The following is a 19,560-nucleotide window of genomic DNA, read 5'->3' on the forward strand; positions in this document are numbered from 1 at the left end:
TCACCTCATTTGATGAATTCCTTGAATGGAAGAAAAATCAGGAGAAGTCGACTAATGCCTGGTTCATTCAGCGCAGTGGGCCAAATGAATCAAAAGAGAGCACTAAATTATACTATTACTGTAATAGGTCAGGTGTGTTCAAGAGCAAAGGTCAAGACAAAAGAAGTCTGAAATCACAAGGATCCTCTAGAATTGGATGTTGTTGTGCTGCATTTAGTAGCAACTATATCCAAGTCCACATCACATGTGTCTGTTGAATACTGTTTCTGTCATACAGGCCATTCCATGACAATGGCTCATTTGCGGATATCGAACGAGTCAAAGTTAGAGATTGCTGACAAATTCTAAAGGTGTAGCAGTTGAAAAAATCCTGGATGATATAAGAGACAATGTAACAAGTATATGCAGAGACACACTGACTACCAAGAGAGATATTCTCAATATAAAGCATCAGTATTATGTTGATGGTGGGAACAGCATTCGAATGATAGAACTAGTGTAGGTGTTCTGGTAGAAGAGTTCAGTAAAGAGGCTTACAACCCCATCATTTACTTCAAACAAGGGGTGAAAACAACAGACATTCAGAGCAGGATGTGCTTATAGGAATTCAAACAGAGTTTCAGAGAGATCTGATGCGCCGATACGGCACACATGCAATAACAATGGACAGTACTTCTAAAACTAACCAGTCTGACTTTTATCTCACCACTCTCCTGGTTCTAGATGAGTATGGTGAAGGTCAGCCAGTTGGATTTCTCATATCAAACAAAGAGGATGCTGAATCCTTAGTTCCTTTCCTCGAAGCAGTGAGAGAGAATGTTGGGGAGTTTCAGGCTGAGCACTTTATGAGCGACCTTGCTGGTGCGTCATACGATGCTTGGACCCAAGTTTTCCCCAAGCCAACTCATAGATGGTATTGTAGTTGGCATGTAGATAGACAGTGGCGGCGGAAATTAAAGGAACTTATAAAAGATTCAAAGGTACAGGCTGAAACTTACACTTACCTCCAGCTTTTACAATATGAAAAGAAAGAGGGTGATTTCAGAAAAAAACTGCAGGAATTTCTATCTTGGGTGTCAGAGAATGCAAAGCCATTCCATAAGTATTTCACGAGTACATATGTTGACAATGAAAAAATCAAACTATGGGCTTTGTGTTTTAGGATGGGACTGATCGCTCCAAATACTAATATGAATGTGGACTCCTTCCACAGACTACTTCAGGATTTCTGTGTAGGTAGGAAGCAAAATAAAAGACTTGATCATTTGATATCTGTTTTGCTGAAGACAGCCAGAGATCTTGTGTTTGAACATCTGATCAAATCAGAAAAAGGCAAATGCACACACCGTCACACTGAAACTATGAAAAGGCATAGAAGTGGACAGACAATAACAGACATTGATATGCAGGATGTAGATTTATGGAAAGTGAAGTCTACTGAAGATGAAAACCTTTGGTATGAAGTTAGGCGTGTTAATGACGACTGCACCTGTAAGGTTCTGTGTACGAAGTGCAACGTATGTTTTCATAAATATACCTGCACATGTGCCGACTATCTTCTGCACAACTACATGTGCAAACACTGCCATGCTGTCCACATGTCCCAAATGACTCCAGTGTTCAGTAATACTGAAAGTGTTGCTGAAAGTGAACCTGTTAATATTGAATGTTATGAACGTGTAATGAGATGTGACGGAGATGCAGATGAAAACCTTGGAGGGGTGAGGTCTGAGGTTCTGAAAATCATTTCCAGTATCACAGATTTAACAAAACAGGCATCATCTGTTGAAGTTTTGAATGGAATGAAAAAATATCTGAATGCTGCATTGGCAGTTGGAAGTGGTCATGGTACCAAATGAAAGCCTATGTGGGACTTCCTTTCCTTAGTCAATAGTAATTATATCAATACCTACGACTGTTTTCAAGTTGTAGCACTTTGAAATTTGTCCCATTATAAACCAATGGGGATTTTCAAAATGAGTATGAATAGTGTTTTGGTTGCAGATAGAAAAACAAACTTTACAAGAATAACATATACGGAGAGTTTGTTGAGATTAAATATACATGTACTGTCACTTGTATTTGAGAGTTTGATCAAATTAAATATGTTGAAAAAGAACTTGGTTTGACTTTTGTTTGTGTCAGCTGTATGTTGACTGTGTAATCTGTTAATGTGCATGCGAGTACAATACCAATAGTCAGTCCCTCCAGGAATTCATGATGTTGTGATCACAACTATTAACGCAAATTCAACCAAACACTGCAAATTCTGCGAGGCGCTGCAATTTCGTTCAGTCACTGCGAATTTTCTGCAAATTTGACCAATCACCTTAGTCCCCTTTCGCCTGCTCCCTCTATGTGACCTCTGCGTCATCACATTCACTTCCTTGTTGACAATTGAGAAGATGAAGACGTGTGATGCATAATGCCCACATTTACAGACAAATTTCACAGCTAAAGTTCGCGCAAGTCAGTTTCCAGATGTGTTGCACGGAAGTGGAGGTAAACTGTTCTGTTGTGGAACACAAAAGTTGCCGCTCCACCGAGATAAAAAAAGACTTACAACAACTGCAAAAAACAAAATAATAATGAAACAAAATAAAAATAAATAGATAAAGACAGACATAGAACAACTGTAAAAAAAAAAAAATACTGAAGAATAGATAAAACCTAAATTAAGAATAAAATAAATTAGATTAAAACAAAAAAGCTGTACAATTAATGCCTAATTCAAAAGGAATAAAAATACTCAGTAAAAAAATCTTGATTAAGGTTCTCATAATTCATGCATGAAAGGGTTAAAACACCATCTTTACGGCTCTAGGTCCTGGTTGAATTTTTTTTTTTTTTTTTGGACAATATACAATACACAAACAATATGACATCTGTATTAAAGAAATACAAAGGGACAGGTGCAAATAGGAATACATATGTAGATGTCAACAACCATGAAAACTGCCATTTTTGAAGTAATTAAAATAATGAACAAATAAAATGAGGTGGGGGGCTAGGGCTTCTTGTACAAATTCTATTCTTCAATAATTGATAGAAGCTTCAGTGCATGTTTACTCTAAATGTGATTGAGAGTTTTTATATAGAGCAGAAACTCATTATGGAAACTGGAAAAAGTGGGTTTCATCTTCAAATGTTTACATTTGTGTGTAAAACTGACCCAGATGATGATATTTAGTAAAAAGCCGTCTTTGGCATTGTCCACTACATGTCCACAAGTAATGACCATTACGGAAAATTCTTCAGGAAGGCAAACGTTTGTGTGAAGCCAGTCTTAAATGTCCAGTCCAAACACTTCCACACACATACAAAGGAAAAACCCATGAGCTGTGGTCCCAGTCTGCTGGTTGGGTTCGTTTCAAGTGTTGAGTGGTTCTTGTCATTTCTACACCTGACAGCAGATGGCGGAAGCTCTCATTTGGGTTGAGATGTGACGTATATATGTCCGCGACGTTTTCAAATCGTAGACGTCACTTTTATGAGACCGACCTGGGAATTTGTGGACCAGATACCATCATGGCGTCGGGAGCAGGAGAGTCGTCCGGAGGACACGATGCAGAACTGGACGAGTTACTGGACAGTAAGGGCTCCGTGTTCACTGTGTAATGTGCACTTCAGGGCACCGACGGCACCGTGGGTTATTTAAGTGTTTGAACATTTACAGACTGTCTGTCGAACCTGCTGCTCTCAGTCAGTTATAAAAGCTGTAGTTCTGGATGACAGACCTGTCAAATATTTACCGAACAAGCACCGGAAAGTGAACATTCCAGGTGTTGTCACACTAGAAGCAGTAACAAAACGGGATGTTACAGCTGTACGTCTTTGCCCTTGACTTTTTTTTTTTTTTTTTTTTTACTGGTTGACACTAAACTCTACATGATGAGCTGATGAGTAAACATGGCGGATTATGTGTTCATGTCTGCGCTAACACACTTTTGTCTTTGTCTGGGTTTAATCTCTTGTAAGCATGCAATAACGACTGATGACTATTGTTAGTTTTACAACAGCAGACAGGAGACGCTGTTCACATCCCCGCTATTGACGCTGGACTGTAATAACTAGTCGATTAGTCGATTATTATTTCTAAATAATACCAATCAGTAGTCATATTAGTAGTCTATTTCGGCTAAAATGTGCTTAGAGGTCTTATTTCTGTCTTTGTGCATACGAAATCAATTTAAGTGAATCCAAAGGAACTTTGTGTTGGTAAATGACAGTTGTTCAAATGGACAGGAGTTCTGTTCTGTTCAACATGTTGATGCTCATATGAACTATGTTTTCAGCCTATATTCAGTCTATATTTTCATGTCACAAATGGCCAAGTTATATTTGAACTGAATTTAGCTGAAAAACAAATCTTTTCTTCTTTTAGATTCCCCAGTTTTTCTTCCCAGATTCTCTCCTCCATATCACATGTTTTATTTGTACAGGTTCAATCTGGAGTATGGTGCTGATCCATCCTGCTTCTGTTCCACCAATACATACATGAAGAATGGCACACAGCACTGTTGAAATCAATAGTTTTCTAATAATAAGCATTTTTATGAAGAAATAACAATTCTATATTGTTCTTTCCTCTTTAGTCTGATGATAAACTATCCAATAAATAATAGTGCTCCTAGTTTTTGCACAGGGATCATTAGTGTAAACGCTGACATGGCTGCAGAGCATCAGTATGATGGGATCCACAACAACCATGTCACATCCGTCCACTGACACATTTAGTGTTTTTGTGTCAGCTGGGATTGTTTTAGATCCACAATACCAACATTTATGAAGAAGAGGAAATTAGCAATAGTAAGTCTATAAGTTTATTCCTAATAAAGTACTGGTACTGACCAGAGCATCATGGGTAATGTCACGTCCGTCCACTGTCATGTCCGTCCACCAGCAAAAGTTTTCACATACACGTGCTATTCCAAATCCAATATTTATGAAAATAGAGCTTCCACTGTCAAAGAATACCAGTAGTCTGTGCACAAATGGGTTAGCATCCTTTCAACACAGTTCTATGCATTTATGACAACTTTTTTTTTTTTTTGACAAAAATGGCCACTCATTTGACCCCCTAAGGAAATTTTAGCTGAATAATGGTACCAGTGGTTTTTCTTCTTTAAATTTCATTCTGTAGTTTTTAAGATGTGAAAAATTGCTCCTTTTTATGTGGAAACACATAGTTAATTAGTTTGGTCAATTAGTCAGTGCTGATGTCAACTATTTAGTAACTACCAGGGCTGTGTATTGGCAAGAATCTGGCGATATGATTCAAATCAGAATACTAGGATCACGATATGATATATCACGATATATCATGATACTGTTAAAAAGGCAATTTTTCATTGGTTTTGTTTTGTTTTTTAAAAGATTATTTCCTGGAAACGTTGAATTACACCAGACCACTACACACATTTTTATTTGATCAGAACAGGATCTAATGCTATATCATAAAATTTTCCTGTGTTTAAACTTATATTTTACAGACATTACAGTTCAAAATCCTGTTCAAATGTTCATATTCTATAAGTTAATAACTAACATAACATTATTTTTGTGCAATCCCAACAAAGGAACTAACATTATGTAATGAAATAGTGTTAAATAATAATAAATAAAATATAAATAAAAAAGAAAAACAAAAATGAACCTCCACAATATCTGCATTTGAATAAATACCTGAAAATATCGATACAGTACTTTTTAATATTGATACAGTATCGTGAAATGAAATATCGCAATATATTGCAGAACCAATATTTTCTTACACTCCTAGTAACTACTGGTTTTGGCAGAATTTGGCTCAGATTATGGTTGAAGTGCAAATGCTAATTTTTAGCTCGTACCCAGATTTTCCTTTGTTAGTTACTAGTATAAGTAAAATTATAAATAAAGTTCAGTGACTCAGGTCTTTGTTGTTTTGATTAAGATGTTCAGCAGTCATCCAGTTTATGAGCAAATTGAAGATCAGTAGTTTCCAATAGATAATATCAGCTAACTGATCAACTGTTGACGCATTTTGATGCAGATGTTATCATTAAATCAGCTGTTACCTTGATTTATTAGTATTACAGCCAATGGCACCTTTTGTTTGAACTGAATAGAATAGAATAGAATAGAATAGAATAGAATAGAATAGAATAGAATAGAATAGATCTTTACTGTCACTTACAGGAACTATGAAAATCAGTTTAGCAGCTCTGTTCTGTGTAGCAGCAGATTCTTAATGTGCAAAAAGAAAGACTAAATCTAAAACTATCACAAACTCTAAACCACAGATAGAATAAATATATGCAACATATAAAATACAGATTCAAGGTAATTTTACATATATAGTCATCCTCAAAATTATTCATACCCCCGCCATTTTTTGTGATTTTTTGTTTGTTTTGTTTAGTTTTTGTTTTTGTATGTATTTTATGAGTTAGTTAAACCATCCTTAGGGCATCATTTTGATCTTTTCAAAAGTATAACACAAAACTAAGAGTGATGTGCATGTATATGTGGTTTGTTGATTTGTTGGAACAGTAAAGTCAACTTTGTTATTTGGAGTGGAGGTGGGATTTATATTTTGTTTCAGAGAGAAATAATGTTTATGGCTCCTCATAGGGGTTCTACCTGGGCGCTCTGTGTGTTAAGTGAAGTGGTAAAAAATTTTTCGAGGGTTTTTAAGAATTGAATGGTAGGCTTGAGGTTCACTCACTCCTTGGTTGGTCAGTTTTTTATATATGAAATATTAATATTTAATCAGTTAATTATACCAGTGGAACCAATGTTTAGTGGTAGGAAAATTAAGGAAATGAAGCTTTGATTCAGGAAAATTGTAATCAAATATTTTTTTATCAGTTCAAATTGATTAGATTAGGTTAGGTTAGGTTAGATTAGATTAGATTAGATTAGATTAGATCAGGTTAGGTTAGATTAGATTAGATTAGATTAGATTAGTTGAGACTTTATTGATCCCACAACAGGGAAATTCACTGGTCAAGGCTGCAGCAGAATACAGTGCAAGAAAAAAATGCGCAGCATAAATAGGACTGTGTATTGGCAAGAATCTGGCAATACGATACAAATCACAATACAATATATCATGATACTGTGAAAAAGGCAATTTTTTGATTGTTTCTTTTTTAAAATGATTATTTCTGGAAGAACTGAATTACACCAGAAATCTGCACAAATACTAAACACATTTATATTTGATCACAACAGGATCTAATGCGATATCACTAACTTTTCCTGTGTTCAAACTTAAATTATATTTTACAGACATTACAGTTTAAGAGCCTGTTCAAATGTTCATATTCTATTAGTTCATAACTAACATTATAACATTATTTTGTCCCAACAAAGGAACTACCATCTGCCTCTCAGACAGTAAAAAGTGCTTTTAGGATGCTTCAAATAACCATTATTTAATAAAACAGTTTTAAATAATAATAAATAAGATGTAAAGAAAACCAAAAAAGAAAAATGAACCTCCGCCATATCTGCATTAGAATAAATACTTAAAAATATCGATACAGTATTGTGAAATGAAATATCACCATATTTTGCGGAATCGATATTTTCTAACACCCCTAAGCATAAATTGATTAATTGTTTTCGCTCTAGTTATATTGCAGTACAGAGGTCAGAGATCACAGGTGTGTACAGTAAAACAACTTAGAAACACCTACCTCAGTGACATCATACAGTTCAACAACCTTTCTCAACGTAAATAAAAATCTTTTTGTTTCACTGTCAAAACTGTTGTTTTTTTTCAGTCAACGATGACATGTTGATGCATCACATACTCGTATAAATGAACATGTGGTTTATTTCCTTCAGGTGCGCTGGGTGACTTTGACAAGGCGTCGGACCCTCCTGCACCGGCCTCCACCTCAGCCAGCAGCGGAGCCGAGAAGGTCTGGGTCTTATATTTATGGAATGCTAATGTGGTGTTAATGATGAATGGAAATGAACAGAATATTGATATTAGTTACTGCACTGCAACTTTAACATCAAGAAAACATTAGATTTTCCTCATCACTTTACTATGAAGGTAAAGGGTTTTCATGTAATTAGCTTTTTTTTTTTTTTAGATTGTGCACAGAAAAGAAAAAACAAGATACTCACACAGAATATACATACTGTAAAATATCACCCTTGTTGTTTTTCCCCTGTCTTTTGCACATCCTCTTGTGTGTATTTTTTGTTTATTATACTTCTCTACCCTTGCTGCTCCATTTCAGTCAGCTGGTTGTTGATCAGTCTTCAGTACTGCATAACCCACTCGGAGTTCACAGCTGGTGTAAAAATACCTCCTGACACAGATCGAAATCACGGCCCAACTTCAACTACAAAGAGTCACATTGCACTGTGTGTTTTCAGTGTGTTTCCATGTTAAAGCTACATGCTAAATTTAACATTTCTGCTTTAAAGGGCTCATATTTGTCTAAACCCACTTTTCTTAGTCTGTGCTTCATTTCTTTGTGTATTTGGACCCTAATAGTTCATACAGTTTGAATTTGAACCCTCCAGCTGCTGCAAAACTATCTTTAATTTCATTTGGGCAAAAATCAAGTGGATTTCTACAATGCATTTCAATTCCCTCTTAATTTGTTATGTTTTATAACTACTTCCTTCATGACATTTGCACATATAAGGTCCAGACTTCAGACCAACATTTCTCCAGTTTGGCATAATTGTTTGTCAGCAGCAGCGGTTGTAGTCCAGGCTGAAAATATGTCCAAACTTGGAGCCCATTACCTAAATCAGGGTTGTCAAACTCATTTTCTTTCAGGTTCCACGTTCAGCCCAATTTGATCTCAAGTGGGCGGGACCAGTAAAATAATAACATAAAAACCTATAAATAATGACAACTCCAAATTTTTGTCTGTTTTAGTGCAAAAACCCCCATTAAATTATGACAATACTTACTTTTATAAACTATCCAAACAAAAAAAGATGTGAATAACCTGAAAAAACTGACATTTCTTAAGAAAAATAAGTGCAATTTTAACAATATTCTGCCTCAACTTATCATTTGTCCATGTGCATTCTGGACCAGATCTACAAAGACACTAAACACTGAGGAACAGGAAGAAAGTTGTTAAAATTGTGCTTAATTTTCTTTAGACATCTCAGGTTGTTCATATTTGTTCAGGTTATTCACGTTTTATTGTTACAGGATAGTTTGTAAATGTAAATATTTTCATAATTTAATGTTATTTTTTGCACTAAAACAAAGAAAAAAATTTGAAGTTGTCATTATTTATCGACATAATGTAATTTTTTTTTTTTTCCACATCAAACCGAGAAGAAAATATGGAGTCATTATTTTTTGTAGGTTTTTATGCTATTACTATTTGAGATCATATTGGTCTGTATGTGGAACCTGAACTAAAATCAGTTCCACAGCCTCGACTGTGGAATTTTTGCGCTTTGTAAATTCATCCCAGGGGCCAGATTGGAACCTTTGATGGGCTGCATTTGGCCCACAGGCCGCATGTTTGAGACCCCTGACCTAAATTGTTCAGTTGTTGGTTGAACGGGACAGAGCAGCACAGCCAACAACCTGGAGGGGGCGGGGCCTGAAGTGGCTCATGTGCATTTAAAGGGCCAGCACTCCAAACCACCTTTCTGGTGTCATTAGTCAGAAATAGGGTTGAAGATGGACCTGTGGAGTTGAATGAATGAAGATTTCAGACCCAAGCAGAGCATTTACAGTTTATGGAGACCACAGGGAAATGATGGAAAATGAAGAATTCCATTTAAAAAAGCAAAATATAATGGATTAGATTTTTATAGCACTTTTCCATGAACGCATACTCAAAGCGCACAGTGGATCCATTATTCATTCACTCTCACATTCTCCCTCTGCTGGTGGTAAACTACATTTGTACCCAAGCTGAACTGGGGCAGACTGACAGAAGCGTGGCTGACAATCTGCGCCTACAGCCCCTCCGACCACCACCAAACATTCATACACATTCATACACAAGTGTGAGTAGCAGCACTGGAGGAGAGTAGGTGAAGTGTCTTGCCCAAGGACACAACAGCACATGAATGGGACAGAGCGGGATTCGAAACGCCAACCCTTTGGTTATTGGACAACACACTCTACTCAAAAATCCACGAGAAACAAGACACAAAAAAAGTTTTATATATACATATTGCATGGGACTGTCTGCAGCCTTCATTAGTGCACACATTCACTATGGCATCGATTTGATAAGCTCATCCAGTGTCCCAACATTTATTTCCATCCGTAGTCCCATGACTTGTTCTCCAAGATCGTACATTAAAGTATAATAAAGTCTTCTCCATCAGTTCCATCAGCTCTTTTCCATCCTTACAGTAGTTGATAACAAGTCGACCATTGAAATAGCCATTAGTTACAGCCCTAAACTGCAGTAGATTTTACACGTTAACACTGGGGTCTTAACATTTTAACAACCTCTGGCTTTTCTACTTTGTCATTGGCTTCATTTTTTTAATCCTTCCCTCTGGTTAACTCTTTAAGTGCCAGACAGTTAAGGGGATAATAAGCCTTAAAAGTGCCACAGAATTTGGCCGTTTTTCAGTATTTCGCGTCGTTTTTATAATATTTGAAGAATCCTGCAGGAAACCACTCGGTAACATCCGACCAATTGCTGATTAGATTCAAAACGCACCGGACGCAGCCGATTCATTATTGATCGTAATTTGCATAATTTATAATAATAATAATAATTAATAATAATATAATAATAATAATATCTTATTTATATAGCACTTTTCATACATTAAAAACTGTAGCACAAAGTGCTTTACATATCAGTTTAAAAATCAGTACCGCCCCCCACCCACACCCACCCACTCACCCGCACACACACACACACACACACATACATGCAAACCCACAAGCTCACACATACTTAAGAAGACTGACTGAGCACGGGTAGACCAGAACAAAAATGTACAAGTAAAAGTAAAACATCAATTTAGGAGGCGCTGTCTCAGGGAGCCATCCGCACCAGGGGGCAGCCGCCGACCCCGGCACCAGGCACCAGCAACACAGCCCCGCATCCCAACTAGTGGGAGAGGGCCAACTGGGACCCCCACCCACCAGAAAGGAGCGGACCCCAGTGAGAGAAGGCGCCACAGCCCCCGGAGTCCACAGCCGCCCCCCGGCATGGAGGGCTCCCTCTGATGAAACACCGGAGAATAAGAAACATTAAAAAGATATTAAAATATTATTCGGTCGCGTGACCTCAAATTCCCGTCTGCTTGGTCTCAAAAGGGGGACACAGAAAGAACATCATCGAAATGTGAGAAAGAAATGGGGGTGGATGGTTTGTTTGTACACAAATGTGGCGTGTTCTCCAAAGCCGATCTGATCGGCACTTTACAGGTTGTTTTCGTAAAGCCGATTTAATCGGCCCGTGGCACTGAAAGTGTTAAGAATCCCCTAGAGCAGGAGTGTCAAACTCATTTTAGTTCAGTTCCACGTGCAGCCTAATATGATCTAAAGTGGGCCGGAGCAGTAAAATAATATAAACAATAGGGTAAGAATTTATAAATAATGTCAACTCCAAAGTTTTGTCTATGTTTTGAGTGGAAAAAAAGTAAAATTTGTGATGAAAATGTTTACATCTACGAACTGTACTTGAACATAACATAAACAAATATGAACAACCTGAAAATTCTCAGGAAAATAAGTGCAATTTTATACAATATTATGCTTTAGTTTGTCATATATAATTTACATTAGCCTCACAACTTACAGATCACAGTGGATCTACAAATACACAAAACATTTAGTAACAGGCAGAATATTGTTAAAATTCCACATACTTCTCTTAAGACATTTCAGGTTGTTTGTGTTTGTTCAGGTTATTCACATTTTTTGTAAAGGGCTAGTCTGTAACTGTAAACATTTTAGAGTAATTTTCCTTTTTTTCTCACTAAAACAAAGGGAAAAAAATGTGCTTTTCATTATTTATAGTTTATTCTGATGGTATTTTATTGGTCTGATCCACTTTAGATTGAATTGACCTAAAATGGTTCTAACATCCTTGATTGTTAATATCTTTAGTGTAATTTTTGCATTTCACAAATTCATCCCAGGGGCCACACTGGAGCCTCTGGTGGGCCAGTTTTGGCCCCCGGGCCACATGTTTGACATCTGTGCCCTAGAGGTAGAAATGACATACTTTGGATTTAAGAGAGTGAGCAGTATGTGATGCAATAAAAGCATCATTCAGTCCAGAAAAGAGAAGAATGTTTTATTTAGTCAGTGTGGAGTTCACACACTGAAATTGAACCCATCAGTAGAACATGCAGAACATGCAGGAACACACAACACACTGCAGCATAGGAGCAGTGGGCTTCCATATCAGGCGCCCAGGGAGCAAATGGGAGGTTAAGTTCCTTGTTCAAGGGCACATCAGCGACAACTCTCTGCCAGTCTGGGGGGAATTGAACCGGTGACCCAAGAAAAGAAATGACAACTTTTAAAATCAACTAAGAAAGCACGCAGACAGTGTGTAAACTGTGTGTGTCTGTGTGTGCAGCCGCCTCTGCTGGAAGACTGTAAGCTCTTTGAGACTCTGTTCGAAGGCGACATGGCAGCTCAGGCCCGGGAGGAGTGGGAGAAGGCCATGACGGAGCTGGCCAGCGAGGAGCCCGAGTTACTGCAGCACTTCCAAAAACTGTCAGAGGCCGCAGGGAAAGTCGGTACGCTGCTTTTCACTTTATGTTGTCTGTTTTGCTTTTTCATATTCATGTGTCCATATTCTAAAGGTTATTACTTTTTCTGGACAGGAACTGACACCGCCTCGCAACAAGAGTTCACATCCTGTCTGAAAGAAACCCTCCGCGGCTTGGCCAAAAATGCAGACAACCTGCAGGTACATCATACATAGGGATGTAACGATATGAAAATTTCATATCACGGTTATTGTGACTAAAATTATCACAGTTATCATTATTATCGCGCTATTGTTGAAATGTGCTCAGAACATTCAAAAAGTACTAATACACACACTGAAATAATTTAACCACGTTGTATTTTGAAAAAAACAAACAAAAATCTAATAAAATAATAGGCACAATGTACTTTCTGTTGGCAGAAACATTCAAATATTAACATGTAAACATCAAACATACAAATGTGCACTGAAGATGGCACCTTATGGACATTGTTTGACCATTTTCCATATTAAGTTTGACTTGTTTTAGTTTCTTTTTCATAGATAGATAAATAGATAGATAGTTTCTCTCTCTCTCTCTCTCTCTCTCTTTCTCTCTCTCTGTCTCTCTTTGTCTTTCAAAGTGCGGTAATCAAACATGGTTATCATGATATTTAGAATTTAAACGGTAATACTAACCATCAGGAATTTTACCGTGGTTTATTGTTATACCGGTAATCGTTACGTCCCTAATCATACAGTTATATAAATTATATCAAAGATACAGAATTTGTGTTGTTGCTGTCGAGCAGATGCTAAATTGAATGGAGATTATTACTTTGAGTATAACAAATACAAGAACTATGATGCAAATGAGTGACATTAGGCATAATTGGCATAATAGTAATTAAACACATTTTCCAGAAAAACTAATGAGTTCCTCAAGTCAACAATAGAAACAAAACAAAAATGATCCAAAAATCTGTAGAATGTTATGAAATTAATAACACTGTTACTGAAACAGGCCGTTGAAACTGCTCTGCGAACATCAGGTCAAGGGCGTCCCAGATGGACCGCCCACTACTTTTTGATTCATAACTTTTGAACCAGACAAATTCAAGACAAATATTCCACATAATTGTAAAGGTCTGAATGCCATCTGAAACAGACTCAAAGGGCAAAATTTAGTTTTAAATATTTTTAAATGAAAAATATCCAAAACTACTGCGTCACGGATGGATAAAAAATTAACGTCTATTTTTTGCACGAATTCCAAAGTTCTCCAAAGTGAAGTTCCTCTGACATTTTCATCCTCAAATGTATTCAGTGTAAACCTTAAACCCTCTATGTTACAACTCAATAATTGGTTGTAGAGGAAAAAAATATTTCAAACCTAAATAGCAAGAGTTTTGGACAACAAAAGTAAATATCTAAATAAACAAAAAACATTTTTCGGTTATCAATATCATGTACATTTTTTTTTGCAATATTTACAACAAACAAATAATATTAACATTATATTCAAATGTATTTTGCATAGATATATACATGTATTAATTTTAAACACTGTGTGTCTAGAGTAGGACATAAATAATGTATTAGTCAAATCGCTGTATTTGGAAACTTGGTCACTTTCCAAACATTCACACTCAGAAAACTCCTCAAATTTTTTTTTCACAATTTTTTTCTCATTTCAAAATACATTTTCTTGAAAGTATAATAACTACCTACCCAAAATATAACTTTAGTGTAGATTATTGTAATAAAATTTTTTTGACCTGACGTTAACCTTCCCTTGACTTCACGCAGGGGTCAAAGGTCACCAGGAAACATAAGTACACTCACAGTGTTAAACAGCAGCTCATTACGACAGTGGAATACTGAGGAGAATTTAGTGTGACCTTTGGAGCAGCTTACAGACTGGTCCTGTGCTTGTCTTTCAGACATCAGGTCTGGCTGGAGAGGACCTGGTCAAAGCTCTAGAAGGCCTGGGGTTGGAAGAAGGAGGCGAGGGAGGTGGGGAGGAAGGGAATATCCTCCCTATCATGCAGTCCATCATGCAGAACCTTCTCTCTAAGGAAGTGCTTTATCCGTCTCTCAAAGAGATCACTACTAAGGTTAGTTTGACTTTTGTTCTGTTATCCTCTGTGGCTCAGTTTGTTGTTACTCATGTCTTTCTCACACTTCCAGTATCCTGAGTGGTTGGACACCAACAAGCCCAGCCTGAGCCCAGAAGACTACCAGCGCTATGAGCAGCAGGCCAAAATCATGGGAGACATCTGTAAGCTGTTTGAGAAGGAGGAGGAGGGCGCCGCCGAGAAGGAGAGCACGTTTGAGAACATCATGGACCTCATGCAACAGGTAGAGCTGCGCAGAAACATCTGACAACATCTGAGCCGCCACAGCAGAATCTGAATGCAGAACATGGGAAGCAGGGTACCTGTGCAGGTCTGGAAAGTCTTAAAGGGTTTGAAAGTTTGAAACACTATTTTCCAGACCTTGAAGTATGGAGAAAAAAAAATTAGAGTATGCTCAAAGCCACATCATCTTGTAAAATAAGAAATACATGAGAAAAGCATAGAGAAAATGTGGTATTACTTCACTAACAGGTTGGTACTGGGATGATTCTAGTGAAACCTGGACGGCCGTGGCTCAGATGGTAGAGCGTCAAATAACCGAAGGGTTGGCGGTTCGAATCCCGCTCTGTCCTAGTCAGTCCGTTGTGTCCTTGGGCAAGACACTTCACCCTCCTTGCCTCCAATGCTGCTACTGACACTGGTGTATGAATGTTTGGTGGTGGTCGGAGGGGCCGTAGGCGCGAATTGGCAGTTACGCTTCTGTCAGCCTGCCCCAGGGCAGCTGTGGATACAGATGTAGTTTACCACCACCAGAGGGAGAATGTGAGAGTGAAGGAATAACGGGTCAATAATGTAAAGCCCTTTGAGTGACCAAAAAAGCACAATAGAAATCTAATCCATTATTATTATTAAACCTGTTTGTGTGACATCTGTGCACTTTTGTGTGTTTTGAAAACATTTCTGTCAGTAAAATAATTTACTGCAAATTATACTATACTATACTATACTATACTATACTACTATACTATATATTAGTCATTTTTACGATCTCAACCAAAAAAGTAGGAACACAAGTATAAAAGTACATAAAGTCAAAGTCTGGGGGAAGAAAATAACAGTTTTCAAAAAGTCTGGAATTTTTATTTGGACAAAGAGCAAACACCGTTGAGAAGGGTAGAATGTGTCCAGTATCTAGCAGCAGTTTTTCCTTCCTCAGCTGAAGCAGCCTCATACCACCAGCCCCATCTCCCACCTACACGTTCTGAAGATAAATCCATTTGTCAGATCATCGTTATTCGCACCAACAATTCCACCGATGTTTCAGAATTTCAGAGTAGAACCTCTGGTGCCTCTGTGAAGGTCTGATGCTGCCTTCAGGTGCTGCCGGGAAGATGGTCCTTTCCACTAGGGAATTCAACATTACAAGTGCGTTGTGTTCAAGTGCTTTTGTCGACATAGTGAGATAAAAAAAATGGCTGATACTAGGGATGTAAACAAACAGCTGAAACATTCTGAACCACTGCAGTACTGACCCATGAAGGATCTGAACTATTTGGTCAGTTCAGTCCAGGCAGGTCTTTTTTTAGTCCAGGCTGTTTATTGAACTCTACCTGATGCAGTCAGTGTCCTCTCATGTCTCTAACCTCGTACAGATTGGACAATACCAGGACTGATCAGGATCATCAGGTTTGTGCTAGAACGGTTCAGGGAGAATGAAACATCATTACCTCTGCCAAGGAGGTTATGTTTTCATCAGGGTTTGTTTGTTTGTCTGTCTGTTACCAAGATAACTCAACAACTTATGGATGGATTTTGGTGAAATTTTCTGGAAGTGTTGATGCTGGCACAAGGAACAAATGATTTGATAATGGGGGGAGGGGGCTGATCTGCCTTGGTGGAGGTCTGAGCTCTCAGAGTGCTTTATTAGTTTACACATGGATTAGCCTCCATAAAGACCAGACTCTAATTTGGGATGTGATACAGACTTGATGCAGCGATCCGATTCTCCATCAATAATCAAAAATGAATGCAACTATGGACGGAACAAATATTATGAACCTTATTGTGACACAACATACACCAGGCAGTGTAAATCAGCACATGCTCATGTGTTTATACGTAGTTCTGTTGGTGTGTGTTTGCTGGGAACCAGTTGTTTTTGATTAGTAAACTCATTAAATTAAATGGCGGTTCACAGCTCCTAATGTGTGCTATGTGCTAATGCTAATCATTAATGCTAGTGCTAGGTACTACATGTGTGTATTCATAAACAAAAATATAACAAAAAATATAAAATTGAATTTATTTTGTCGCTGTGAAATCCCCTGTATGCTCCTATTAAAAGGGGAACTTCCTTTTATGTCATAAATATTGTTCTTCCATTGCCTTTTTAAACATATTCTAATGCTGTTTTACGAACAGTTGCAGGACCTTGGCCAGCCACCCAAAGAGCTTGCAGGTGATGCGGTAAGTTATCTACTTTCTGAATCATTTAATGGGAAACAATGATTTGAGCCTTGATTTAGAGGTACAGACAGCTTTGCACTAATGTCTTCGTGGTGACTTCTGCTAGCGGTGATGTCACGTGCATACCCTCTATTGTTTCAGGCTGACGTAGCTCAGATGATCCTTCATGACAGTATTCCTTATGTTTCCTCTTCTTGCAGCCTCCTGGATTCAACTTTGACATGGAGTCCCTGAACCTCTCCGGAGGCCTCGGAGGACCCGGTGGTCCCGGGGCCGGGTCGGCGGAGCAGTGCTCCATCATGTGATCGGACGGCGGCGTCACCAGAGCCGAGGTCACTCTGTGCATCAGTCTCAAGGAGGGATGATGACCGAGTGGGAGGACGGAGAGGTGAGGAGCGTCAGCACCGTCCTCCCTCTGGCTGAAGGTGTGTGGACGAGGACGAGGCACAAAAACATCAACAGGAACCACACACACACACAACACTTTCTCTGTAACATCACTGAAGGCACGTTCAGAACATCCCTCAGAACATCCCTGCTTTAGTTGGTCAGTGGTTGTTGTTTTTAACAGGGTTCCTTTCAGCTGCTTGCTCACCACTGGCCTCCATTTTATTTTACCGTACTGTTTAGCCTCATGGTCAAAGATGATCAAACCACCTGACGGGTATAAACAGTGCCTTTGACTCTTCGATTCTAATTTTAGGTGTCCTTCAAAGCACTGCAGGTTCTTATTTTAAAGTGGGGGGAAGTTTCAGTCCCTTAACACCTCACCTTGATTAACTTTTGTTCAATTCAACCATTTTTTCTGTACAGCATTTGACTAAACGAGTTAACGATTTATTAAACTGTAATGAGAAAGAAAGTATATAATTATTTAAAGAGTGAAAACACCAACACTTTGTAATTGAACAGCCCCCTTTTACCTGAGTGTCATTCCTCCTCATTCCCAGGTATCGATTTGAAGTGATTGAGGTCTAATGATTCCCGGACGCCTTTGCTGTGGTTACTGTCAACATTATAGTGTAGAGTTACTGTGCAAAGTGCTCCCCATGTGATTGCCAGTTTTTTTTTTTTTCTATAACAGAGTGATGTTTGTCTTTGGTTTGGGGTCCCATACCAGGAAGGAAAACACTTGAGTGGGTTTCTAACTCGATAGCATGAACGGTTCTCCCTTTTACCCGCCATTAAAAGTACATTATGTTTTTTTTTCTCCAAAACTAAACTTCCCATCAGACAAAATCATCACCGTAACTCATACCTATTCAATAATGGGCAGAATTATGCTGCTATCATGTCCACCGTGATCAGTGGGTTTGTTTACACACACACACACACACACACACACACACACACACACACTTTGGTTTGGACTCCTTTCACCTGGCAACAAAACTTTACCTCTGTCGACAACAGAGAGGTCTAGAAACCAGCCAGGGACTCAACTATAAAATAAAAGGTGTGTGTAAAAGGGTTCGGTCATCCGTACACTGAAAATCCAGAACAGCCAACACACACCGGGGGGGGGGGGGGGGGGGGGGGTGTCATTAGAGGGGGATGCAGCCTATTCAGCTCTCAGGGCCGAAGCAGACAACACCCAGAACACTGTAAAAAAACAACAACCTGGTATTTGACACAACTGTTTTTGTTGTTGTACTTTGTAAATACATGAAATAAAATAATGATATGATTCAAATAAATGTGTGTTCTTCATCTGTTCTTTTACATTTTTCAGGAATGTAATAAAAGGAATTTCTTAGTCGCGTATTGTCTTCCAGAATTCAATAAAATGTGAATCAAATTTGCATGAATTTTATAATCACGTAGGGGATTGGTGCTGTCTTAATTTTTGTTTGTTGTTTGTTTTATTAATTTTCATTTTGTTTATCTGGTTTTTGTTTGTTTATTTTGTTCATCATTGCTGCCTTTTGTTGATTACTTGGTAACAGGACTGGAACACTGACAGGTGGGTTTTTGCTTTTCCAGCATGGCAAAGATGGGAAAACCAATTATTTAAAACATTTTAAAGTATTTTTAATATCTATCGTGAAAATTGAATGAATTGTTATGTTTGTGAATGTAGATGGTGTGCAAAGTCATTTGAAATAGACCTGCAAGAAACTTGATTTAATTTAGCATTAGGTACATTCTAAAAACTAAAGAGGTTATTTATTGTAAAGATCTAGCGATTCCACAGTTATTCCAGTTAGTAGTCTGTTGTACTCTTCAAATGCAATCAAATTAGTAGATTCTTCAGTAGTTTTGAAAAGCCTAATTCCTCCTTAGAGGTTTCTAAATATTTAGCATGACTGAACTGGATCACATTAGCAGGTTATCTGAGGTCAAATGGACAGGTT

At 38.0% G+C, this 19,560-nt stretch overlaps 1 protein-coding gene across 1 annotated transcript; it reads left to right on the forward strand.

Moving 5' to 3' along the window:
- The first annotated feature begins 3,494 nt into the window (after positions 1 to 3,494).
- On the forward strand, positions 3,495 to 18,582 carry LOC115437869 (peroxisomal biogenesis factor 19-like). The gene is made up of 8 exons (XM_030161242.1): positions 3,495 to 3,592; positions 7,837 to 7,913; positions 12,546 to 12,708; positions 12,796 to 12,881; positions 14,606 to 14,779; positions 14,853 to 15,023; positions 17,162 to 17,206; positions 17,407 to 18,582. Exons 1-8 carry the CDS (start codon positions 3,529 to 3,531, stop codon positions 17,509 to 17,511), a joined length of 885 nt encoding a protein of 294 aa, XP_030017102.1. The 5' UTR covers positions 3,495 to 3,528; the 3' UTR covers positions 17,512 to 18,582.
- Positions 18,583 to 19,560: the final 978 nt, after the last annotated feature.

Source organism: Sphaeramia orbicularis, chromosome 17, assembly GCF_902148855.1.
Source record: "Sphaeramia orbicularis chromosome 17, fSphaOr1.1, whole genome shotgun sequence".
In the NCBI taxonomy this organism is placed as follows: Eukaryota; Metazoa; Chordata; class Actinopteri; order Kurtiformes; family Apogonidae; genus Sphaeramia; species Sphaeramia orbicularis.